The 26,300-nt window shown below is 45.3% G+C and overlaps 1 protein-coding gene and 2 long non-coding RNA genes across 5 annotated transcripts in view; 2 read left to right on the plus strand and 1 right to left on the minus strand.

Moving 5' to 3' along the window:
• The window catches only part of tup (LIM1_Isl and LIM2_Isl domain-containing protein tup), a 93,573-nt gene that overhangs the window by 41,012 nt on the left and 26,261 nt on the right, over nucleotides 1-26,300 (minus strand). Inside the window, exons 3-4 of the mRNA XM_022815087.2 lie at nucleotides 18,377-18,507; nucleotides 17,589-18,035 (exon numbers count right to left, since the gene is read on the minus strand). Of these exons, the coding sequence (XP_022670822.1) occupies nucleotides 17,589-18,035; nucleotides 18,377-18,507 (578 nt within the window). The remainder of the gene's footprint in view (nucleotides 1-17,588; nucleotides 18,036-18,376; nucleotides 18,508-26,300) is intronic.
• On the plus strand, nucleotides 6,258-16,665 carry LOC147754668 (uncharacterized). 3 transcript variants are annotated; one of them, XR_015318090.1, is made up of 4 exons: nucleotides 6,258-6,472; nucleotides 6,655-8,351; nucleotides 9,224-9,562; nucleotides 15,192-16,665. It is a non-coding gene; the product is annotated as an uncharacterized LOC147754668 (long non-coding RNA). The 3 variants fall into 3 exon arrangements; XR_015318089.1 differs by having other exon boundaries at nucleotides 6,869-8,351; XR_015318091.1 differs by having other exon boundaries at nucleotides 6,869-8,351; nucleotides 9,224-9,552.
• Nucleotides 18,456-26,300, plus strand: part of LOC147754669 (uncharacterized) — an 18,699-nt gene continuing 10,854 nt past the window's right edge. Inside the window, exon 1 of the long non-coding RNA XR_015318092.1 lies at nucleotides 18,456-18,568. This is a non-coding gene — a long non-coding RNA (uncharacterized LOC147754669). The remainder of the gene's footprint in view (nucleotides 18,569-26,300) is intronic.

Consider the following 26,300-nt stretch of genomic DNA (forward strand, 5'->3'; position numbering starts at 1 on the left):
AGCTTGTATGTATGGGAACTAGATAGCAGCCTGCAAAGTGCTCCTTACACGAATTGGACAAAGGGACGATGGATAACGTTCGAGACTAGCGGATAATAATGCGTTTCTCACTGTCTGTGTCTTTCCCTTCTAGCGCCCCCCTTTCCAAGCCTCGGACTCTTCCGCCACTATTTTTGGGTCTGTTCTCTCACACTCACAGACCGCGACGATCCGTTCGTTTCCTCAAAACACTTGGCAACCAGCCCAGTGAACTATCCCTGCACTCTCTTCTGTCTACGCTATCTACGGGTCAAAGCAGTAGTTTCGTCTAACGTCCCACGTTGTACAGGACTAACGTGCGATCTGCTGCAGCAAGTCAGTGCCCACTAGAGGGCGCCATGAGCGTATGTGTGTCAGTGTGTTTAGGAACTGTGTCGCTGAGGTAGGTGGAAAAAGGATGGGGTACTGCGAACCGTTGGAGGGTCATTGGGGATCTAGTGGGTGGCGCTGTCGCAGCATCCGCGAATCGCAGTGGCTCCTATGGCGTAGCAATCGCGGTGGTGGTGTTGAATTTAGCTAAAAGCATCCCTTCCCCCTGGGTCCTTTGGTGGAGATGAGGAAGCAGCCATTGGGCCGGATGGGCTGCTCGAAGGAACGGTGCAGGAAAAGATAGCGTTGGTTAGGGAAAAAACGGCAAATCGTCTTCTTTTTCTCCTCTTCCTTCTCCCCTACCACTTCTCGTTTGCCTCCTTTTTCCCTAACGGCCTATGTTCTGCTCTTTTACATTACTGAAGATACCCGGCATTGCCCCTTCGTCAAGCCATCCAATAGACCGTCTTCCCTCGTTCGAGAGAGCCTGCTGCCTGAACGACAGGATTGGGGGTAAAGCGCAAAAGGGGCACAAGAAGCGGGGGCTAGAGCGACCAGTTTTTCATGACAGAGCTCGCTCTTGCTACTGCTGCTTGTGCTGTCAGAAAGGAGCTGCTGAGCTGCAGGGAAGAATGCACAGCTCTGTCCAGAGAGAAAGCTCCCAGAGGAAACAAAGAGGGGCCAAAAGGGCAGATTCAGACAGAGGCAGATATGGTAGAGAAACAAAAAAGAGATGGAAATAGTGCGGAAGGAAGAAAAGACGGAACACTAGCACAGTGGAAAGACAGCAGCGTTGAGGTTCGACATCGATGGGCTGGCCGGGGCAGAGTTCCTCCTTACTGCTATTGAATGCTGTCTGCCACCATATCTGGTCCTACTCTGCTCTACTGCTACGTGTGTAGCCCTAGAGGAAAACGAAACGGGGACAATCCCGTTTCGGGTGGGAAAGGGAAACAAAAAGGGGGGAAATCCAGGACAGGACCAGGGGAAGACGAGCAATGAAGGCAAGCGAAAGGCCTCCTTCTCTCAGAGAAAGGCGGAAAGGCGGTACCCCCGAAACCGTGCTCCGCAAGAACGCTTCCTCGCCTTGAACTCTATTCGTCTTCAGCAGGCAGTTTCTTTTAGCTAACAACCCCCTTCTGGCATTTTGCGTTCTAGGGTAGTAGCAGCGGCGACCCTACCGTTGCCAAAGGCCCCAAAATCGTTAGTGCGAACCGAGAGACTTACGCACGCACTGATACATACAAACACAGTGCACGAGGTGCAGTATTCGAACGCTTGCGATTTCAGCACAGTTCTGCAGCATTGCTATAGGTTATAGAAGACCGCCGTTGCAGCTCCTGCTACCGCCAGCTAAAAGCATCCTCTTTAGCTTCTCATTCGTTTGCCCCTTTTCATACTTCTCAACCGTCTAGCCCCTCAAGTTGCCTTATGTCACAAATTCTCATGTGACTTGTGTAGCCATTGACTCATTCCGTCACACTCTAAGTGCCCACCTCCTCGGCAGGTTGGCTGTCGTCTCATTCGGTGGCATTTGTCCTCTGCCTCTTTTTGGTATATATCCGACTCCATTGCGCCCCATTTGCCCCTTGTGTTCCAGTCCCGATTTCTTTCAACGTATCATCCGTTCAACTGCTTGGCACGATTCTTGCAAGGGCGACAGGGCTACATGTTAACCTATGCGCACTGAACAGCTGTTTGTTTCCATGAACAGAGCAAGGACAGTCCGTTTCGCTCTAAGGGTCTTCTATTTTTGTAGAAAGGTTAAAAATTTCAAGCTCTTGATCTAGCATGAAAATAGCGAGAGCGATTTATCTTTGAATAGGTTATTTCGGCACGGCCAAACGAATTTACACTTTGACACACGGTTGACTTTGCTAGACATTGTGTCTTGACTGACGGGTGTTGCGTATACAGCAGTCATTTCGATGGCAAAGTAACGTCCGTGCACACTTTATAAATATTTGACATGAAATATAGTCCGTATAAGAATGGTAAAACTGTATATATAATGACTGGAATCGTCATGTGAAACTTAGCCTCATGGTAGCAATAACGTAGTAGCTACGAAAACTTGCGCGAGACACCAAGCTGACAAATTGTTGTTGTGGTTGTTGTCGTCGAATAAGAGCAGCAATAGAGGCGAAAGCGGTAAGCGCAGCAGCAGCAGCGACAAGCGAGAACGATACGGCATTTGGCAGTTGTCCTCTCCGATCGTATTAGTGAGGCGTTAGGCGTCAGAGGCCCCCTCGGTCAAAGCTGCTACGGCTGCGAATCGCGAGTGCGAACGTTCGAGATAGTGTTGTCCACTGATAATAGGCTCAGGCAAACTGTACATATCGATACGCGATACGAATTTGCAAAGAAATCTCCGGCGAACAGATCAGTGATGGACCGCGCTCAAGGAAATGCTGAAGTGCGGTGAAGAGAGGGGATGGGGGGGACACGCAGGGAAGACGGACAGCTGACATCGCCTCGCTCTCTGGCTACAAGAGCAGCACCGCCTCACAACAAAATGCCGCCGCGACATCATCCGCGGCTGCCGGTGTAGCTGTTGCCGTCGTCAAAGACAAAAGCACAGCAGCAGAAGTAAGCGAATCTTACTGCTGCTGCTCCCGAAAAGTTCGTCCGACGATAGTGAATTGTCGTCGAAGGAGCAACAGAACGAAGCAAAAACGAAGAAATCGACCATCGGCGATTGGCTAGCGGCAACAGCTAGCTTCTGTCGAAGCTACTAGTACTGGCGACGCGGCTGCCGGCGGCGGTGGCGGGGGTATTGCAGCGCGAAAAGCCCGAATAACCTCGATAACCAGCCGCAGTCACTCCCGCGGTCGCTGCAGCGGTAAATACTGCCGGCCTATGCTACCGCTATGACCGGTATCGAGCCAACCAAAGGACATAAAATGCTTAGCCCTCTACAAAAAGAAGATACGGCTAGAAGATAGTGAATACGTCACATATACGTACAACCAAATCGATAACGATAAAGAACGGTCGAGACCCGGGTAAAAAAGAAACAACAGCAGCAGCAGCAGCAGCAGCACGGGTAAAGAAGAACTCATGGGTAACAGACACTAGAGGGCAGCAAAACACTAGCGACTCGACGTTAGATGACGGCAAGACGCCGAAAAATCGAAGAGACACAAGCGATCGACGTAATGCCTATGTCAAAAAACTACAGCAAAGAAGGATCACACCAACGCCGGCAGCTGCAGCGACTACCAGATGGACAGAAACAAAAAAATCGCCAACAGTAACCGTGCTAGCAAACTCGGGACAAAGCAGAGGTTCCATATTGGCTTCGTTTTAGCTTCATGGTCCTTCCCTGCGGCCGTCGCAGCGGTCAGAGACCATCAGACAACGAATTAAGCCAATTTTTGACATCGACTTTTCAGATCCGAATTCAATCAGGAAATTCGACAACAGGCTGTTATAACATAACAAGCGCACAATGACGATGACTACAGGAACTGCAGTCGACGTTCAGGGTAAACAGTGAGCTGCCTAATCGATAGCAGCAATCGCGTTAAGGCTGGATACAAATTGGACAACCAACGTCACAACACATAGGTTACTATTGATGGTAATGCCCCGATCAAAGTGGATCCCGTCTAAGTTCCATCGGTATATTGACGATAGACGGTGCGTATATATGGAATGTCTTAAGAAGATGGCCGGCCGGGTTGCTGATGCCAAGTGCATTGCGAAGTCTAAGCTTACCAATGGAATGCTGGATCTAAACTTGGCTGAATGTTGTTGTAGTTCCATACTGTCAAAACAGACGCCCACTGGTTGCCCTTCAAATTGCCTCTAGACAGCCTTTTTCGCTCTGCGCCGACATGTTTTTATTAACCGACCGACTATCTTTGGCTATATTGTATGTAGCAGTACTACGAATAACAGAACCGAACAATTGACAGCTTACCGGGGTGCTGGTCGTATTAGTAGCGTAGCAGCTTTTACAAGAAGCGTACCTAGCTAACACGACGCATTACCCGTCTCGCACATGAAGCTTTCAAAACGTGTTCATCTAATTCAGAATCAAAAATAGCAGGTCAAAGCATCAATCGAAGAAGAACAGAGCTGTCAATCTGAGCAGAAGCCTCAGAGCGGCTAACAAATGAAGACATTCGATCAGAACGGCTTAGAAGGTGGTTTTTCAATGGCGGCGATAATGATGATGACGACGACGACGACTATAATTGTGCCGACGATGCCGTGCGTTGGCGGGTGACCCTGCCATGTACAGGAGAAAGTTGTTAGCACTACCGTTGCCTTAAGTCGCTAGCATCTGTTGCTCATCCGAATTTTCTCCGCGTAATGTTGTAACAGCGGTGAGGGGGATCGCTCCTCGATTCGCGATATCCAGTTCATACCAGATTTTACGTGAAAGACAGAGTTTGGGCTATCGCGATAGCATACACACAAAAGCCCTGTCGCGTACAGCCAATATATTATACACGACGACAATGGAAACGTAACAAACGCTTTCGCCTAGACGTATTACTAGTTTCTTTTTTACAATGTATCATACCACGCCACAACCCTCTCTATTCCCTTCGGCCGTCGGGGGGTGTTCTTGCTGTTGTGTGTTTGTACAGGTAGTCTGAAAACGCGATGGATACGATGAAGCTAGATAGATCGGTCGTCAGCGTGTGATACAATGGTCCTGTAAGTTGAGTGCATACACTATTGCATAAATTGGTGCATCGAAATTTCCGACAAAGTCTTTTTTGGGTATATCATATATAGATCAGCTGATTCTACAGATACCGTATGCCCACATACTATTTTCGTATGCGAGCTTCCTGTTTGACTGTCATGTGTTTGTCAATATTTGTACAAAGCGTTCATTAAACTTTCTAGTGGGAAAGCAGCCATGGGAAGAGTCAAAAAAGTTTGCATGTATAGGATAAAACTTCTATAAACACTTCTATAAAATACGGTAACGTGAAGGAAAATTTGAAGAATTTTACGCTTCCTAGTATGAGGCGTCCTTGACAGACAGTACCTATTTGGAAAAAAACAAAAGAAGACATAGTTAAATGCACAAGTGACCGTTAGACGAATTCTGAGCTTGTTGATATCACATGCACTTTTAGTATTAAATCGTGTACATATACATGACAGCCATATGTTAAAATGTTCGTGCCTAAGTGAGAGGTCAACATTTTGAGTGCAAATTTAGTCCTAAACTCAATAAACGTTCCTAGCACGCACGTTTGCACGCGCGCACATGTCCTCAGAGAGCGCTGTAGAGTGCTGACAATAATAATTGAACTCTAATGTTTAGGACAAATCAGCCATTCTGTTTCGGCTTGTATAGAGTCCCAGACTGTGCAAACGTCTCTTTCCGACATCACACACTCAGCGACGACAACATAACAATAGTCATCGTCACTGCTATGATATCTTCCCCCATTCTACATAAACCGCTATTTATCGGAACAAAATTGAGAGAGGGACAATGAGTGAGCAAGCAAAGCTAGCCATGTTGCTCAATACAGGCGGACCAAGGTGGTGCTCATGTCATCGCGGAAATCAACGGAGAAATGGTATTCGGCCTCTACGGCCCACAACAAAATACTGCAGGCCACCCAAATGCCAGACAAGATGTGGTGCGCCTGTCACATTCGCCTTGTTCGACGCTGATAGCCAATGTACACAAAGCGTCGATAAACGAGAGGAGCACAACTACAACAATTGCGGTAGTGTCGGAGATATTTGCGAAGTTGCTAGTGATTCACTGTGGAACTAGTAGGCCAACAGAGAAGGACATTGTTGCCGCTCAATAGGTACGCAAATATTTGCCACATCTGAATCAACACTGCCACTTTGTTGGTTCCTTCTAATTTACTACTGCTAGGCTAGATGATGTGGAGATTCAGCGTTCTCTGGCCATTGACGGCTCATCAGCTGCAACACACGCTTCAGAAGTGCATGTGAAAATCACGATGATGACAATGAACCAGTGAGTAGAATCCACAAGTTACTCCCGACTTCACTCAAAGCTAAAACTTAAGTTCTTTCAAATTGAAGAACGAGCATGGGAAGGAGATGGATCTTGTTGGAGGTAGCGCTGAGCTTGTTAAGCAAGTATACGACAGTCGCGCAGAACACACAGGTTTGTGTGATGATCGTCGATGCTTTTTTCCGTAAATTTTTTTTATATATACCAGGCGATTTTTTAGTTGTAAATGAACGTATGCGGCCATCTAAAATTATTCTATTATGAAGGAAAGGTTGTTTCGTATTTGCGGAAGGTGCGGACAAAAGACTAATTAAAGTTTACTTGTCACTATCTAGCTCTTTGTTAGGCAAGGTAAGCGGTGTCTAGCCTTTAGAAAAAAACTAGGCGCGAACAGCACATTTCGGCGGATGGTGTATCGTTTCGAAGATGGTTTGTCGCTTTTTGGATCGCCTTCCGAAGCCTAGCATCATCAAAACACTAAGCGGAACAAATTTACCTAGATCCCTTGCATTACCCGTCCTCATTCTTCTTATCTGCATGTCTGTCTAGCAATCTATATACTTCTGCCCGTTACTGAAGTGGCTCATCTGGCCTGATCACCTTGTTTCCACAACGCGCTAACCCAGCGGTGTGCAGCTACTTTCGCTCGTCGTATTCATCCCCTGCCCAGCAGTGAATCCGTGATCGCAGTTAACGCTGATGAGGTTCCGTTCCCCTGATAACGTCCAATAAATACCTGGAAAGCCATACTGGACCACTATCAGTAGCTCACTGTTTTCTATGTATCTCGTGAAAAACTGCTGGTATGCTTGAGCTACTGCAAGTTATAGCCTTTCAGTATAATAGGCTCAGGAGCAGATAGCCTGCGAACGTCGTTATCACCAGTGTTATTGATGTGTTTCCATCTATCAGAGCACTGCGAAGGACAAGTGAGGTAACGGGAAGAGACTGAATTAGAACATTAATGGGAACGCTCTGAGAGCTTCAACGGATGAGGTGGCGGTAACGTCGAATTGACCTAGAGCCCCCTCAACAGCAGCAGTAGCCCCGACCTTGTCACTGTACAGCCTAACCTGTTACATCATCTTCTATCACTGCTCTGTCGATCCACCTTAAGAAACTGCAATCGTCGTTGCCACGGTTCGTTGCCCCTGTAGCTACTGCCATTGCGCCCGTGCTCCCAGCTTGCTGTCAGGAGAATCCGCTGCTGTCTGCTACTTACTCTAACGCCAGACCGACATCATCGTCTTTCATCAGTCGCACTATGAACCGAGACAGCAGTAGTTTGACTGACCCACTGACCGTCCGTTGCCGAACGCGTGTACGCTGGAAAACTGGCAAACACGTGTGTCTAGATCAAGTCTAGTCCTGTTTGGTTTCATGCGAAGCGACATCGGCTCGCGCGCCTACCCATGAAACGGCCTGGCCAGGCCTGAAACCTCCTGTCCAGAACTAGTAGTACGCTTTCATTTGATATATATATGCGTTCGATGGAGGCAAAATATTAGAGCGCAGTGAAAAAAGCGGAGAAAGAGGCTGAGCAGGAACTTCAAAGATACACGCAATCGTGGTGTAGCTAGCTAGTGAAAGATAGTACCTCGACAGTCTGGTATCCCGGATGAATTTGGCGAGTTCTACGCGAGGCATGGATATGCCCTACTAAGGAGTCATGTTTGGATCACCATCCAGAGCTCGTCAACGTGGTCATCTCATCGTAGTGGTGGTTATGGAGCTGTTACTCTATACGGAACCCAACCCCGCTTTAGACCCATACATCAACATGTACCAGCAAAACACACCCGTAGCCTCCGTGTGTGAGAGAAATACACATGAAGAGCATTCAATTCGATACTGTCATTCATTAAATACGTCAGCGAACAAAATCAGCTACTGGCAATGTGTTGAGTCGGCCACGAAGTGTGATAGCAAGTATTAATGTATAAAAAATACTGCCTATACCCAGTCCAAAAAAACCCTCTTTCCACCCAATAACCGTTGGACGAAACCCAAACAACGACAGCGCTTCACAAAGGTACGCTTAAATAACGTTAGGTTTTATGTCTGCAGCTTTTAGGCGCATAGGCTATTTGTCTTATGTTTAGAAGTCTTGCGACATTTAGAAACATAAACTACAACGGCGTTAGCAATATGAATTAATTCCATAGTAGGAAACAGTAGGTGAAATTCTATTTTTTATAAGGCTTTTTCATCCGATCCAATGCAGACATAACAAGGGTACATTCCGTCCCGCGACTTCGTCCTCTCCCCCGGTTCTTCCTACACTATGTACGTATATATTTCAAAGAGCGCTTCATCGTTTACGCATTATGAGACATATAGTTTTTTCCCAAACCTGTAACTAAACAAAGGCAGGTATTCCAACGAAATCTGCTTGAAGTGTCGTTCTTGACGTTCATCTTTGCTCGACTGGTCCCGACTACAGCTTTACTTTGAAGCCTAGATAATTCACTAGTCATGTTCATAATTTTCTTCCTAATTCGTAAATATATTTTTTTAATAACAATCGTTTTTAACAACAAATGGATTTGTTAGAATAGCCACATGTAAACAGTTTCAACGGAATAAAAATCAGAGCTGGTAGCAAACAGGGTGTTTAGCAAAATATAACAGCCCCATTTTTTTGTTATTATTAGGAGAAAAATTAATCGACTACTGGGACTGATTTGAACGACCCAATAGACAATGGATATTCCCCTATCAAAAATAGCGGTTTATTTTTATGCCAAAGGCATAGGTGTGGCAAAAATGACTTTATGAACTATTTTGATTAATTTTCAAGCCCATTAAAAATAAACACTCTCGAAAATCATCCGGTAGTTTTTTATGGTAGTCTTCTCGGGAGACGTTCTGTTTTTGGCCATAGCAAGTCGTTGTTTTTTCTAGGAGACCTTCGAGCGCCAAGAATGGCGGATGAACGCGTGCCTACGGCGGCCAACAGCCAGCCGAAGCGTACCCGAGGCTGAATGCATTACCATCCAATGTACCTGATATAATATCCCCATCTGCGTGATAGTATCAAAGCATGGCTGTCTGTCTGCAAATACACGTGAACGTAGTATATTGCTGTAGCTCTGGCAGTTGCATCGCCATATTGGCCAGTAACATGTCGAGCGCTTAAGCAATTTCCATAATTGTCGTTGTTGTCGCTCGTGTAATATGCGCGACACCGTCCGACAGAATCCACTAGTGGTACCGCCATCAAGTCTCTCTCTGTGAGTGTCTGTAAGTACGCACGTATATAAGAATGAACGTATGATAGACGTAAACGTCGCGGGTAGCTTAGGGTATATAGCTGTTAGGGCAAGTAGGCAGAAGCCTTGTAATGTTGGTCGTCACTTCGATAGCGTTGGATAAATATAATAAATTATTTAAACCCCGAGAACTAGAATTTCCCTAATCGAGGTAACGGTGACCAGGCGGCCAACACACGCAAAGGCTTTGGCAAATTAAGAACCAAAATAATTGATCGCGACTTTCTAAATGTTCGTAGTACGGTTGTGGAGTACATTATTTATCTACTGTTTCTCTAGGAAGGTTTTGAAGACTCTTTTGTAACTTGATTTTCTCCTCATTCTGCGCTTCCCTCGCCTTGAGAGCGGGTACACGCCGTGCTTCAATGGAGTAGTTTAGCTATTGAAACCCAGAATAGTCCCTCTCTTTTGAAAATACGTTACGTTATCAGTTAGATCACCGCAATGATTGTTTCTAAAAAAAGTTAGGTCTATGTTTAAGGCGTTAGAAAGGTCGAGATCTACGTTTTCTAGTCCTGCCTGCACTGCGGCATGCTCGTATTTCGAGATAACCCGCTTAGTCAAACTTATGTTCCTAATTAAGGTTCTCGTCGTTAGCGGTTTCTAGAGAAAACGAAGCTTTTAGAAAAACCTGACTATAAGGACCACACTCCTCAATGATTGGTACTACCGGCCTTTTTCGCTGTAAAGCGCCCAGTTCACACCAGTCCTATGTATACCCCCATCACGCTTCACAGCACCTATAATGATCTGTTATCTGTAATAGCCTATTCGACTTAGGGTTCTCAATATCTTACGCTCTATATTACAATTCTAATCAATTTATTTTCATCAACTTAATTTCTTCTCTTCCTTCTTTCTTAATAACAGCACCAACAGTTTTCGCGTTTGGAGAACTAATAGCAGATGTATGAGCTGGGACCTAAATAGTAATTAGCTCTAATTTTTTCCCTAATTGGCTTACGCCGCATGCAGTGACTCTGCATAATCATACACACACCCTCATAAATCTACAATGTCATACGCTGGTAGGATTAGTAGGGTACAATTTTCAACCTGATACGTAATAAAAATCGGATCTGTGACAGCCTAACTCCCCATTGAGCCCCGGCTAACAACCGTAACCTTCCACACCATTGGTTTGACCGCACAGGTCTAAGCCTGTCTGTTATTATTACCGCTAAATTAATGTCCTGAGTTTTAGGTCCGGTAGCGGCGTAAAATGTTGCTTCAAAACAATCACTACTATACCGTGCTGTTTTTGTCTCATTTCATATGGGTTTTTCGACAGTGTAATCCTTTCACTGGAGGGCGTTTACTCTTTTTAGAAGACATTAGAATTCGGCAGGATCTTCGAGTCCGCGGCGTTGCCATGCGTTGGCTACGATAATATGGCAATAACTAGCCTGCGCTCTAGTTAATGGCTGGTATTTTTCGGCAAACAAACCATTGATTCGTCGACATTAACCTAGATGACATAAAGGTGGTTGAGGAAAAATACAGGACAGTCGTTTCCAGGATCGTTGTGATGTTGGCCTTAATGGTCGCTTTGGTGACGATGGTAATATTGGTGATGGTGCTGACGATGGCGGCGATGGTGATGATGCCGCTCGTGAGGACCCCTACCTTTGCCTCCCGTTGTTTGTACTGGGAGGTGGCTACTACAGTACTAGCTACACAGTGGAAGCAACGGCGGTGACGAGAAGCGAGCGATTCAGTGGGTGAATGAGTGAGCTGCCAGGCTAATCTGTAGGATCAACCCACTACATCGCCCGCAGGCTTTGTTAGCTATGGCTTTTAAGGAGTTATTCGCAACGTTGTACGGCTCCTGCCGTCCTCGCGAGCTTTGCGTTACGACAGCCATTGGAATTTTCCTCTCGCTCCTAGCCTGATCCTCTTCATTCCTCTGTCAACGTGCCGATAGTACTGCTTGCTCATCCATCTTTTCAATGGGATGTCGTCCTACCACATTGCTTTTCCGCTCGTCCACTGCCTAGATCCCGAGGCTAGCAGCCTTTGCGCGCCGATTCGCTCACGCTCGCTCACTTGCTAGCTCAAACGCCCCTGCCTACCAACAACTCGCAAAACTCCTATCACAATCGACAGGAGACGGCGGCTAAATCCTCGTATAAACACACTTAGCAGCCAATGTATGCAGGCGGACGCGCAAGCAAAACCACAGTCACGCCGCAATGACAACAGACACACAGAGAGAGGGTCTGCGGTCTGTGTCTATTCCCCACTCGTTATCGTCCCTTTTTCTCATATTGGGATCTTTCGTACGTTTGCGCTCCGCAAACCACAAGGCGAGTTTGGATGTTGCCTATCGCTTCGACTTCTACACGGATGGAGGCTGCCATGCCGGAGAGAGGTGGCCGCCACACAAAAGCCGACCCGCCTCCCGTATCCGCGGCCTCTCATAGGGTTTGTTCATGCGCGACTTTTCGCAGTTGGTTCCCGCCATACTCGTCACCGTTACAGCCTCGGCTTAAATAGGGACTGGAATATACCTCAATGATACCGCCACCACTAGTGATCTTGCAGGGAAATCTTTGCTTGTGCTAGTACGAAACCAGAACCCACAAGCCAAAAGAACAAAGAAGCACCTTGGATAGACTCACTTGTTGGAGAATTCTCCTCTCATTAGCATACAGGAATATCATTAGGATTGACTAGACCGCCACCCAGCGATGCACATCATAAGCATAACTCAATAGAGACGCACTGACAGCTTTATTAGGTTGCAAGTATACGAATCGCCGGATCAAATAATCGCCAAGAGAAGCTGCTAGATCGTAACTGCAAATAGCAAATAAACAAAGGCATGGTCAATATTTTATACTGGTATAGCTTTTTTTTCTTCTCGTAAACTCTAGGACAATGATTTGGATTTGCATTAATCGACCAATGAATTTTATAGAACGAGCTTTATACATGCGCTTCGTGTGGTTCTTGTAAAACTCTACCGTCAAGCTTTTTCTATTACTCATCGAGGATTAGTATTTAGTGAGCGCTGCCGTCGTATCGTTGACCGTAACTCAATCGTTGTTGTTTAAAGATCTAATCAACACGTAATAAGCATGTACATGGGGGTCATGGGATGGCATTGACGCGGAAACAACGAAGAATATCAGTTTAGTAGTTGGTAGTCAGCTGCAGGGCATACTACCAGTTATGATAGAAACAACAGCCCGGGCACTAGTAGCAGAGTGCTGAGCTTTGTGGATATACGAATCAGGCCAACATAAAAGGAACAAGGATTGACCCCCCCCCGCTCCCCAAAGGACCAGGCTAGTAGGCTCGGACACTGCCGACACCGACATCGGTTTCTCTGTCGTCTCCACGCCACAGAAGGGCGCTCATCCGACGGAGCGTCAGGGGTGACGATGGCACCACGCCCAAACAGACGCCACTCGCTCGAAGTTGCTCATCCAGCTCCCGATGTCCTGATGACTAAGCAGGAGCTTCGATGGACAACAACAGCGCCCGCTGCTGTAGCTCGAACAACAGCAGCAGCCGTTTGGCCATTCGTAGCAACACCGCTTGGCCCTACGAATATCCAGAACACAGATATGAGACCTGCCTGCGGTGCCTGAACTAGATACGCTCATCTTCATGCAGTGTTTGCCGGCTGAGGACAGCCGGTTGAGGGCCTGGCTCGACCGGGAGCGTTCGCATTATCGCCATTGTGTGATAGATAAATCGTAGTTAGCTGCTAATGTCATAGGACGACAGCCCCCGGTCCTGTGGTAGTCCTTGTTCTATGGAAGGAGTGAGAGGGTAGAGGTGAACGCCAATTGGGAATGAGACTATCAACTTAGCGTTACCCTGCATGCTCATGATGCTGATGGGGACGATGATGCAGTTTCTCGTCATACGATGTTCTGTCGGTGTGGCTCTGCCTTTCCACTTACAGCGGCATGAGGATGACATAGAATAGAAGCCTCATTCTAACAACTGACCATCGGACAAACTTGAAGGGCCCTGGCTTTCGTTGGGAAGCGTTTCTGGGGGATGTTGAACAAGTTTTCTATGAGGGAATGTTTGAGGCAGGTAAATATGATCACGTATTAACTAGATGAGAGCCCCAAATGATGAGCACGTCGCTCGCTGCCGGCGATGAGAAACAGGGGGAGTAACAGCGAGAGGGACAAGAGAGAGAGAGAAAGCAAGTGACGGAAAAAGATTGCTTCCTTTTCGCCATAAGGATGAATGAATGTCTACTCTGGCTTACCACCTCGGCTGAGCAAAGTCCACATTTTATGAGGAAGAACAGGATTGAGCACAATGAACGGCATGGCTCTGGCTTCGTTTGCAGTAGCTGTTGTCCTGTGGACTTCGTTATATTATACTATGACATAGAGTCGAGTCACAAGAGCCGATGCTGCGGTTGTCCGTCCAACACAACGGCGGCCCTGAACGATGAATTCTAAGAGATAGCACTGAGTGGGTGGAAAGTAAAGTAGTGCCCATCTCTGGGCGAGTCTGACTCTGTCTGCTAGCTTGTGAAACCCAGTCTGTATGCTTTCGGGTGCTTTCCACAACCAAAGGGAGCAGATACTGACACACAATTGATTTAGGATCTAGTTACAGCCCGCCCAGTGGCCGCGCTCCTCCTTTAATGCAGAAGCGTCCCAACGCATTCCCATCAGCGTGATCATCGTCATCACATCAGTGTAGTGTACACTGGCCATATAAGCAGACAATCAGGACGAAAGAAGACGGCCCATCTAGAGTAATCACAGTGAAAACGACGCTGAGCTTGTACAAAGATGCTCGAGTTAATCGAAGTGGAGCTGCTGTGGATCCATCTATGCTGCTATTGAGCAGACCGCTAAGTTATGTTTTCTCTCCGTTTTCGCGAGCATTACGGTACGTCTAAAGTAAGCGTTGAAATTAAACCTATAACAGGCCCGCGAAAACGCGGAAGAAACACGGACCACATCTGATGACTTGATGATATTTAATTTGTCCTAGCCATAATGGATAACAAGAGCTAGGCTCTCCAAGCTGAAACATTTAGAGCACATAGAAGCCTCGACGAAACGGTCGTTAACTCGACTTAATTATTATATTTCGGTATAGAATGCAGCTAAACAAAATATCACCGTACACTATAGTAACAATAACTAGATTTGTATAGGTGTGCCTTTCTACGTAGTTCTGGTAGACCATTGGAAGGTTTGTAGGTAAAGTCCTGAATAGAGTATCTGTTGTTTACGAACTCCAAAAATAGATGGATGCATGTACTAAAGCAATTCCATGAGCAGTCAAAGGGATAAATAAAAACGAACCACAGATTCCGTCTGTTTCGTCACTCTAATCTTTATTAATATTATACTAGTTTAACTGTTATACGTTGATTGTAAGGCCATTATCCGTACACCCACTTTCTGAAATTTTTAGCCTTAGCGTGTAAGGTGGTTACGAAATGCTGTTCGTAGCTTAAGGCATAGATCACACGGGACCTGCTAATGAAATAATAATAAGCTTGGTCCATCTCCGATATATCTTCTGTAGTTTTGCCATGTCGTCATTATGTCGACGCGCAGATGGACATCTAAAAAAATCAGATATTTATGGGCTGCCATTTATTACAGGTTATGTCGCGAATCTCGTATTGGTTTGCATGATTTGTGTACCCAATTGTAAGTCGAGAAGTAAAGACTCCTAACCCTGAAATGCAGTAACGCCATCACATCCAAGGACGGATCACACCGTATTGTTTACATCGCGCTACGGTAAAAACCGTAGAATCGTAATCCTAGTGAAAATTGTCCAGCCTCTGCAACGGACGTAGACCAAGGAGAACATTCAGCTTCATCTTTGTCGAACTACGCTAACAAAAGTGGCCAAATAATATAGCCCAATATTTTCTGCTGTGTGCCAAGTATAATGTCCATTGTATATCGATGAGTGATTGTTTTTATCGGTCAGGAAAAAAACAATGCGTAGCAGAAGTGCTTACATAGATCTCACTTACACAGATATACTCATGTCTTTTCAGTTCTATATCGAGACAAAATGTACTTCCGTTGTATACAGCTGTTGATGCTTATATATACAAATGGCCATTGCTATCTTTCCGTATCAAACAGTAAATAATGAAAAGAATTTCTTAGTTATTTTGTCGTTACCTCTCTTCCGTCTGTGGATTTGCTTTTTAAAGATTCTACTCCAATCGGCTTAGATTGCTAATATCCATGGGTACTCGCTTAGCAGAGTCCAAATCTACGGACTAAGTCACGTGAGGGTAATTCGTCGCCGCCGATCACCCGACTCGTCTCTAGTTCTACCTTTGCGATAACCTTTCTTACTCACCTCTGCACTTCTTAACACCTCTCCCTTAATCCGAAAATCTGTCAAGTTATCCTCCCTTTCCATTCCTCTCTATTAGCTGCGGCGGCAGTTGCCAATCGGCCCATGCGCCCACTCCGCGGCCGCCTGTTGTCGCTTTCCCGCTCGTCGTTCTGCCTCAATTATTCCACAGTGTCCTTCGGTGCCCCACGCACCGCCTGTATCCTTCCCGCAGTTCCCAGCCCTCTTCCTGCTGTACAGTAATCTATCGTATATATGTGCAAAAGTGTCCCTCACCAACTACTACCCCCCGCCCACCACACCCTCCTTGCGATGTCTGCTCGGTTAGACACAGCAGACTCTTTCCCTGAGTGGATTTCGTAGCGCCATTCCCGCACATTAGCTAGGCCTAGCTAGGACGCCCTGCCTCCTACATCCGCCTGTTCATACTGTTCATTCCTGAAACCTGCTCCATCTGGCCTTCCACCTCCTATAGGCTTACACCTGTCCGCTCCCAGCCAGTTTCACACTCGTTGGTATCGGTCGTGCAGTCGACGAACAGCCGACTTTCCATAGACCTCATATTGTCAGCAGACACGCGCGCTCACACGCCACACAGTCACGGCTTCTTAGGGCACAAACTGCTAAGCGAAAGACCGCTTGCCCCTTCAGCATGCTTTGGTACTTGGCTTCGGCTCGTTCCAACCGCTATTATAGCCGGTACTAGCTACTTGTATCCCGAAAACTCTCGCCCTCTCCCAGGCCGACGGGCGAATCTTCGAGCTGAGTCGTTTGCCGCAAAACCTAAGGTAAGCCTGACGTATAAATCGGAGCAGCATAACTTGCCCACAGAATTCATTGGCTAGATACCATAGCTACTACGGACAAACGCAATCCTGCTACCGCACCGTGCCGCTATACAGCCAACCCCGGCTGCAATGTTAAAGGTACTCTCGCCCCTCTTCTCAAGCGCACTGTGCTCATCACCCCTCGATGGCTCTTTGCCTGTCTTTCCATGCCAGTGGCCATAAAGCTAAGTATATTAGAACATCGACGAGCAGTTCCTCTACAGTAGTACACCCCCGTAAGCCACCACGGCCGTCAAAGGAAAAAGAACCCGTAAACCAACGAAAGCTTTCGGGTTCGGGAAGGGAAGTACTGTGTACCCCACCACGGTAATGTTTCCTATATGTGTACACAGGCACAGGCTTCTAGTCTGCCTGTCTACATCGTAGCTGCCCCCATGTGGACCAAAATCAGACCAGATCCTACTGAACCACACACCATTCTACCCAATGTAAATTATATATATTTATTATTATATATGTAGTTCACATATATATATATATATATATATATATATGTGAACTAGCTAGAATGTTTCGGAATGCCTAAGATAAGACGAAGGAGGAAAAATCTCACTAAGGTACACAGACGAAAAATTTCACAACTAAGCGTTGTCCCTTTCAACTTCCAGGGCAAATGAACCATATTATTTCCCCTAATATAATGCAACTATAATTTCATTGTCTAATACTGCTTTATAAAATGAACGTCAAAAGCGAGCATACGCTCAATGGTGTATATTGCTAATATCATTGTTTCCTGAACTCGATTAACCACTTATTACCTATAAGAACATGTACATACATAATCATATCCGTAGTTCGGACCACTTATGTGTACTTATTATTACTTACTCAGTTCGCTCTTTACTGAAGAGTAGACTACCGAGGAGCCGTGCGTGGAGTCATCCGAGTAGTATTGGCTGGCCAGGTCGTTGCTCAAGCTGCTTAGCTGGCTGTTTACTGGAGTGCTGCTACCATTAGGTCCACCGCTACCGCCCCCATTTGGGTTGGCGGTCCCATTGGGCGTTTGGGCACCTCCTGCGCTTTGGGACGCGCCTTTCGCCGGCGACAATGGCAGGGGCGACTGGTCTGGCGTTTCCTGCTTCATTTCGGCACCACCAGTCGTTGCCCCCCCTACAACCCCTACCACCCCCACTAGACCACCAGGTCCGCCGCCGCCGAGACCCGCTCCCAGGCCGATTCCCACGCCCACTCCAACCCCGACCAAACCGCCCACCCCGAGGACGTCGTGGTCCGCCTTGCAGAACAGCTCATCCTCCCGAATCGCGAACTCATCACCTGGACAACAACAGAATAAAGGAAAGAAAAGCAAAGCAGATAGGCAGTTGAGCAACAGCAGAATGGTCATCAGCATCACTGAATTTCAAATTCATCTATCTGTCTATCTAACGCTATTTTCAGTTTGCTTAAATATATGTACCATGGATAATGAAGTGCGTTTCCGATATATCGTAATACTTATCGATCAAATCTTGATACGCGATAGCGTTTTTGCTATAACGATAATTAATTCTAAATGCAACCGAGCGCTAGACAATCCAGCGGGAGATGAGTGAAATTTTTGTGCAGTTTATATGTTTTAGGGGCAAAGTAAATTTCACTATTCTAGACTCACTCACCAGGAATAAGCTGTCGCGAACAAGCGATGCAGCGGAAGCAGTCGATATGGAAGATCTTGCCCCGCGCGCGCATAACGAAGTCGCTACGACTGAAGCCTTGACCGCACTTTGAGCACTTCGCACCGAATAACCTGGAACACGACAACGAGCAAAAAACCGAAGTTTTATTAGTTACAACCATACATTATGACGGTATGTACTGCTTACCTGTATTGATATATATACAGGGTATTCATGATATGTTATTAACTGATCGTGTCACAGGAGATAAAGATGCTCACTGTAGCACACACGAGTCCTCTTGGTGTGTAAGAGAAACCGCAGAATTACCTATTGCCAAACGTATCGTGCCTAGACGTCGTATCGTTATGTTTTTGCTATGGTGAGAAAGGAAGTTGCTCAGCTCGCTAGAGACTCATCCGCGTAATAGCTACAGACATGTACAAACTGATCGACTTCTCATAATCGCTGGAGCTGACAAATGTTTTCTTATTTCTATTTTCACTAGCTAGCTCTATCATAGTCGCTAATCTGCTAGTCGCTGCCTAAAGTTGTCTTTATCTACGTATACGTATCTTCACACGTACACATATGAACTAAAACCACGCTTTTTAGCTGCGACTCTGACGGCCTTAAAATCGGGCGGATTGCGGGTTATTAGCTGAGAAAACGCTATCTAGCTAGCTTCTATTCGAGGAGAATCAGAAGCATGGGATCGCATTGAGAGATCGCAGCAGTCATCCGTGGCCCCTGAAAGCTAGTCCAAGGGCCCTTGAGATAAGTAGCGAATTTCGACGATTACGCAAACATTAAACCACTCGCATGGCGTTCTCTCAAATGCTCCACGGACTGCGGAACACTAAGAGGCTCGAACACAGTGTGACCGGACCGACATCAAATCTTCTTGGAAGTGAACGTTATGTTACTTATATATTAGTGTAAAAAAAAAAAGGCAAAAAAAAAAGCAGGATATGCGTACTAAGAAGTGACTACCTTTAATAATCACTTTCGGCAATTTATTTCGCGTCTCGACGGTTCGTGAGCGCTTGACACTTACAAAAGTCATGGCGTAGCGTCATATCATTGCATGCCCCATATGCCATAGCTCTTGTCTCTTCTTATACTAACGTCTTTTGCGAACCAACAAACGCACACGTTTTACATCTATTGCGAATAATCAACAATCAGTACTTTTTTTGACTACCTATAAAATGCCAAATAACCTGTGGGGGTACTCACTAACTTTTGTGTTTGGTACAGATATACGCAGCGCCTTTCCAATGCGTGTTCATTCAGTGCTTGCTCAAGTATAAATTGCAAAGATAGCAGATAAGAGCTTATCTTTGGTTTCGGCAACACAATATCACACACACGTATTTCTGTGCCCAGCGTCGGCCAATATCATTTCGATGCGTCTCTCCTGTCTGTCTCTTGGGGCGGTATCTGCGCGCATGTGTTTGCAAACGAACCGCAGAGAACCGCGAACCTTGAATGTGCTCGGTACTGACTGACACGTCTGATACTCGATAAGCCGCGGCTATGGTCGTTGTCGTTGTAATTTCTATCAGCGTAGCGTTTCTTCACAGTGGAGCTCAGTTATCTCTGGCAAAAAAGAGACGAAAGGGTCGGCGACGGGGGGAAATGAATTGAATTTACTAATATTGTGTAAATAAATAATGAAATTTGTCTCACCATTTTCTGTGTCGCTGTGGCAATAATAATAAATTTCACTGGCACCACTGCTTCAGCAGGAAAGGGGCAGCGGTAGCTGCCTACTTCAGCCATGCGCTAAAACACGACGGCGAAGGGATCCAGGGAAAGCAGAAACCCGCCGGGCAAGTTCCGTCCGCGTTGTTAGATATTAAATGTCTCTACGTTTATCATCGTCGTTAGAGTTACTTGTCTAGAAGAGATGCACTTGCTATTAAGCCCAGCGTTCGCTAAGAACAGATGGGAAGGAACATCGAGATACAACTGCCCTGCTAACATTGTCCGCAAGTTCGACCAACTCAAGAGTGATAGTAGTCGGTTTTTTTGAAATGGGCGTAGTCCTCTATGATCGTTACGTGCCCCCAACATCGCACTACCGCCAAAGACTTCTAGGCACCTTGTTCAGTATACTGGAGATTGTATTGATTTACTTCGTTTTTCTTTAATCATGTCTGTCCGTCTCTCGTTCGTTTTCGAGTTTAGGCTGAGGCTAACAGGCAGAGAGACGGCAATAAAATACTAATGACAGTAGATGCGGCAAGAGAATTCACCGTAAAGAGTTCATGCAAAATTAACCGTTCAGCGCTGGCTGTTCCTACAGATAGATCTTTTCGCTGGCTCAATCGTCTTCAGCTGCGCTGATCTTAACCATAATATTTAACCTAACTAACAAACCGGACAGCTCAATTCTCGCTGGTCGCCCGGAGTTATCGTTCTATCGGATAAACGCACGCCGTCATTAGCGTCGGTAATCAGTGAGAGGTAGTGGTAGTGTCGCTGATGATTGTGACGCTGACGGCAGTCATTGTCGTAGTACATAGCTCTACAAAGTGAGTGGCCGACGAAGGCAGCGGCGGTGGCGATCTGACGGAGACTCAATGAATACTTTCCGCCATCAGATCACACGGGGACAAAACTACTAAAACATCAGAAAAAGCGAGTCAGGAGCACCCGTCAAATGACGAGAAAAGGGACTATCTAGCATCAACAAAGTCAAATATCTATACAATAAAATAAGCTTTGCTTCACGACCGGCTGAATATAAAATAAGTTGCAATAGCTTTCCTCATTCGTTATTCTAATAACAATGATGATAACATAACATAGTCAGTAAAACACGAAGCAATAAACAGACACTAAATATCACGCTACATTAATCGTATCGATATACACAGAAAAACGATTACCCCAGCCATCTAACCATCCAGTACAACCTGAGCAGTTAACTTCTATAGGTAAAAAAAAAAAAAGTTTTTTTACTGTCTAAGTAAGAATCGGTCAAGACAAGGTTCGACTGAAGATTCGGCAGCGTCTACATCGATATCGAGGTTTTCGTTTTATCATCGTATCGTTATCTGTTGACGTTGTCACAATAACAACCGACCACGGTCGGGCGGCGACGGTAACGGTTCGGGCTAAATCAGAACCAGATTTAGACTGAAGCCAGCCATTTCTCATATGTTGGGCAGCGAAAATCTGCTTCTCCGAGCATCCGTGTTACTATACAAGGGAATAGCCATACCCCTCTATGTTTATATTTCACTAAGGCACCGCTAATCGAGACGCTCGTGTTTAATTACAGTGAGCAGTACGCAACAAGATTCAAATTCAATACTGACTCAATGAAGTAGTTCTAGCTTTTCTATTGGATGTAGATTTTATGTATAAATATCTGAAGATAAACACTATTTCAAGTTTAAAATGTGGCAGATTTAGGTCCTATTAAGTCTCACTGCTTAGCCTGCTGAAAACATTTCCTATATGACTCGATTCTACTAGCAGACGCTTCCGCTCACATTCTGCCAGTTCACAGAAACTTACGCTATGTATATGACGTTTACGTGTGTTTGCTCTACTATAATTTTCCACTCGTTTGATAAGCGACCCCAAGCATGAAAACGAAAGTAAAGTGGCGCTGATCGACTGGAATAAAGCGCGACGACTAACTGTGACCGATGACCGAGAGAATGAGATGATACGGGGCGGAGAATAAAACTTGCTCCTACCCACTTCCGGTGCTACTTCCGGAAGGAGCCGACCTTGCCCATCGAAGCTTGTCGCCGAGGGTTGACACACCCCCACCCCTATCATCACCATCATCATATTGACTCGCATCTTTTAACTTTTCTCTTCGGTCACTGTTCGGTGTTGTGAGTGAACAACTCCTTCGGTGGGGACAAAACCGAGTGGGAAACGAATCGTATCGAATGGGAACTGAGGCCAACGACAGAGAGAAAACCTGCTGTTGCTACTGCTGCAGCTGTAACAACAAGTCTAGAAAGGTCAGGCCGGGAAATGAGTAGAGATTGGGATTGTGTGGGGGGTGTCCTAGAGGGGGTAAAACGGGTTCCCAAATACGATCCTATCATAGCCTGGATCGAGCAGCCGCCAGGGCCGTAACGGAAATACATTTCGTCGGATTTCTTATGCCTCGCCGTCTCACTCAACGACGAGTATACGAGGATGTCTCTGTGAGAGCGTCTTCTGATGGGATCTGAAACGAAGTCAATTTTCCACGAAACACCTTTATGGATTGCTTTTATCTAGAGAATGAATTGTACAACTTAGACCGATTTGAGAAACTTATCGTGCGTGATGATGCTCTTCAACAAGCAGGAAACCAATTGTGTTTCCTATACACATAATTATGATGGCATTAATTCATATCTTTATCGGCTTTTGCTCTAAGTGGGGAGTTTTGTCAAGTATCAGGTCAACATGATTTTATACGCTGATAATGAAGGAAAGGCGAACTACAAATGCAAATAGCTAAGCTCGCTTTTCAAATCGTAGAAAAGATAGATTTAAAAATATCCATATAAAATGTTTAAATGCGTATTGTTAGCAAACCATACATTGATGGAAGTTATTAGTACACCTAACAATCATCATGACCTGTAATGAGACAGACGTTTATTCATCCTAATCGTTTAGAGTGTGCTAGTAAAAACATAAACATTTTTCTATGTGGCGCTTTGTTATATTTCTTTTTATGACGCCTATGTACAGTAACGGTCTCTATAGGACGTTTGTTACCGAATTATTGCTCGTCAAGACAGCCATATATATATGTGTGTGTGTGCGTATATGTGTATATTTCTGTCTCTCTATGTATATGTTTGTAGATATGTCCAAACATAAAGTTTGGTCTCAAGATGCCAAAAATCATTTGTCGCCTGCTTGGCCGATTATACGACTCTGAGAAGTCAAGACACGAAAAAGCGACAAGCCTACTTAAAAAGGCCATTGATGGCCTACTCTCTACGTCATCAGTCGCGATATGCAGACGGAGGAAGCGAACCCTGACTAGATTTGACAAAGGCAGTGCCACGAAGCAATGTAACCCAAGCATAGTCGAGAAAGTTTTGGCAATGGTCGCCTTGATCGTGGAAATATCTGAACGAAAACTCCAGCACTGGAGTAGTATCTATATCTATCTTTTATAGGAATTCTACGACAAGCAAAGATACATCGCACATTTAAAGCTGACACGGCTTCACACCGGTATTACACTGTCTTTGAGACCCTAAATTCTGTGGCGTTTACACGAAACCGGCCAATGCGTACGAAAAGCCTTTTAGTGGGCCTTCTCTAGCCGGATTTATGCGTTGATATTGTCCAAACAGAGCAGATATTGTCGAACAGCGCATCCATATAGAAAAGGGAAAATGCGCCGAGTGCGAAAGAGCATTTAAGAAGCAGGTAATTATCATGTTTTCCAGTCGTGGAAACGACTGAGACGTTTTGGAATCCTGTGCGTTTCACTGACTGTCTTAGTAAGAAAATGGTTTATCTGCGTGCCAGCAACGTTCACACTCGGCTAGAGCTGCTCGAAGGTACGAATCAATCGACTCCAACCTGAAATCAGGCATGGCTTGCTTGATATAGGATCTTCCTTTTAGGATCCGATATAAATGCTAGGACTGCTGTACAGGCATTCCTACAATAACATATATAGAAAACAGACGGATGCGCACTATCCGTAAACAGCCTACTCGAAGCCAATAAATGTACATAAGACCATTCGCCTGAAGCTCTTGTATTGGTCAATTTCGCCATAATTTTCTCTTATCATCTTTTGTAAGCGACACCCTCTTGCTCCCTAAGGCCAGATAAGGAAGAGACGTACCGAAAGCTTGAGATAGGGTCTGTCTAGCACATGCTGTCACAGAGAAAAATACATGGCTTTTGTCACAACACAAGCTTGTTCCATAATACGAAAGAAAAGAAGTGAAAGCTTTTCTATGACCGTAGCAGAAAATGGCTCTTTCCACATATATATATATATATATATATATATGTATATATACATATTTTTTTTTTTTTAGTTAAACAGCTACACAAGGCTTTGGTGCATCTATTTACATGTATAAAAATAACTATCTATCTTAAGCTAATTTCGTCAGAGAGGGACAAAGCAAGCCGTTTCGGATGCGTAACAACTCAAGGTGGTCAACGAAATCGTACTTGAGTTTCCAGAAAGAAAAATAATCAAAGAATCCACCAAATCACACTGTTATATATACCATCTAGAAAAACATTGATTTTATCATCTTCTATATTAAATAGATCTCATGCCGCGAATGGGCAGGACCCCCATAATGGGCTTGTCGGAATCGTTGGGAGTACTTTCAACGCCCGATTGTTGCTGCTCGGAGAAGGTCCGCCCGGCGATAATTGTTCACTGTTTTATTTGACGTGATTAGGCGACGGCAGTCTCCATCTAATAGCAGTCAAAAAGCATAGCCGATAGCGATAGCATTTAGTGATCACGTATAAACTCGTCGCATCACATCATTAGCGTAAACGTAACGAGAGAAGGTAAGAGACGCAGGTAATCCACAGCGACAGTCGTCCAGCAAAACGCTTGGAACCGTTCAGCGTTAACGCGAGCGAATATCAATCACGTCACATCATAACGTGGATGAGCTGAGCGAAACTTCAATCTAACGCCACTGTCACAGTATGCTGAGTTTCCTGTTGACGCCACTGACTCTGCTGCCTTAGCTAACGTTCTCTGATGTGTGGCCGTTTGAGATCAAAGGGTGTCGAAACGAATGAACTACATCAACAATTATTATCATCCATGATAATAATTGTTGATGAGCAGCATCCATATATATATGAACCGTAGCAGATCGGGTGAGCGATCACTCTGTGCAGATAAATACATCTATACTAGCTGAATTCTGCCTACCATTTGGTCACAATGATTGACGATCAACGTTAGCCTTCCTTTTTCCATAGACCTACAACAAACTAATGAACAGGGTAAGAGGATCTGGCCATATATTCCCGTACAGTCCAGAGGGAAACTGGCACCTGTTAACTGGTTGGTTACGCCAAGTGGGGTGTTAACATTTTGGACAAACTTTGGCCCACTATTACCGTGGCGCTCACCCGCCAGGTTTTGGTGCCAGGCAAAAGCCAATTCCTTCTATCCAAAACATCTATTTCTAAGGTGATAAATTTTCGTTGTGTCGTCCTTATAATCTGAGCGAATCTGATCCGTTACCGTCCAATCTTCCCGCGCTGGGGGAACTCCTGTCGAAGTGAAAAATATTTTTTTCTTGGAGTCAGCGCTTTTGTTGCGACTCCTATAAAACCCCAGGAGACAAACAACACGGTTCAAGCTCAAATAACTAAAAAAGGCTATTTTTGAAAAATGCCCGCGTTCGAGAAGAGAATATTGATTGCCTATTACGTCGTCCATATAAGATCGAAAGGTTTTTAGCAGCTTCTTTCAACTTTAGGCCTTTGCATTTTTGGGAATTGGAGCCTGCTATTAGCCCAAAATTCAACTCCTCTGGTAATCTCAGTTAATAGTATTTAGATGAAATAAAAATAGTCAGAATAACACCTTTCTCTGCTCGTATTTACATACTGCCATCGAAACAACTCATGAGAAGGGGTTCAGACGAAGATATTCTGTCCCGCAAGGAAGGACGTCGCTTTGCGCTTATATTAGCAACATCTGCGTTTAGATCTTCTCCCATTCTTTATGGACTTGTCAACATAACATTTTATCTCTATGGTAGATTCTAGCGAATGCGAAAGGTTAGTACTCATTGGGAAGGGCCAAGCTAAAAGTATCGATGCTTCGCGGATTGCGTTGCTTCCTCAATAGACATACACACACATATATGCATATATATATATATATATATATATATATATATGCATATATGTGTGTGTATGTCTATTGAGGAAGCAA

The sequence above is a fragment of the Varroa destructor genome, unplaced genomic scaffold, assembly GCF_002443255.2.
Source record: "Varroa destructor unplaced genomic scaffold, Vdes_3.0 BEIS01000007.1, whole genome shotgun sequence".
Classification (NCBI taxonomy): Eukaryota; Metazoa; Arthropoda; class Arachnida; order Mesostigmata; family Varroidae; genus Varroa; species Varroa destructor.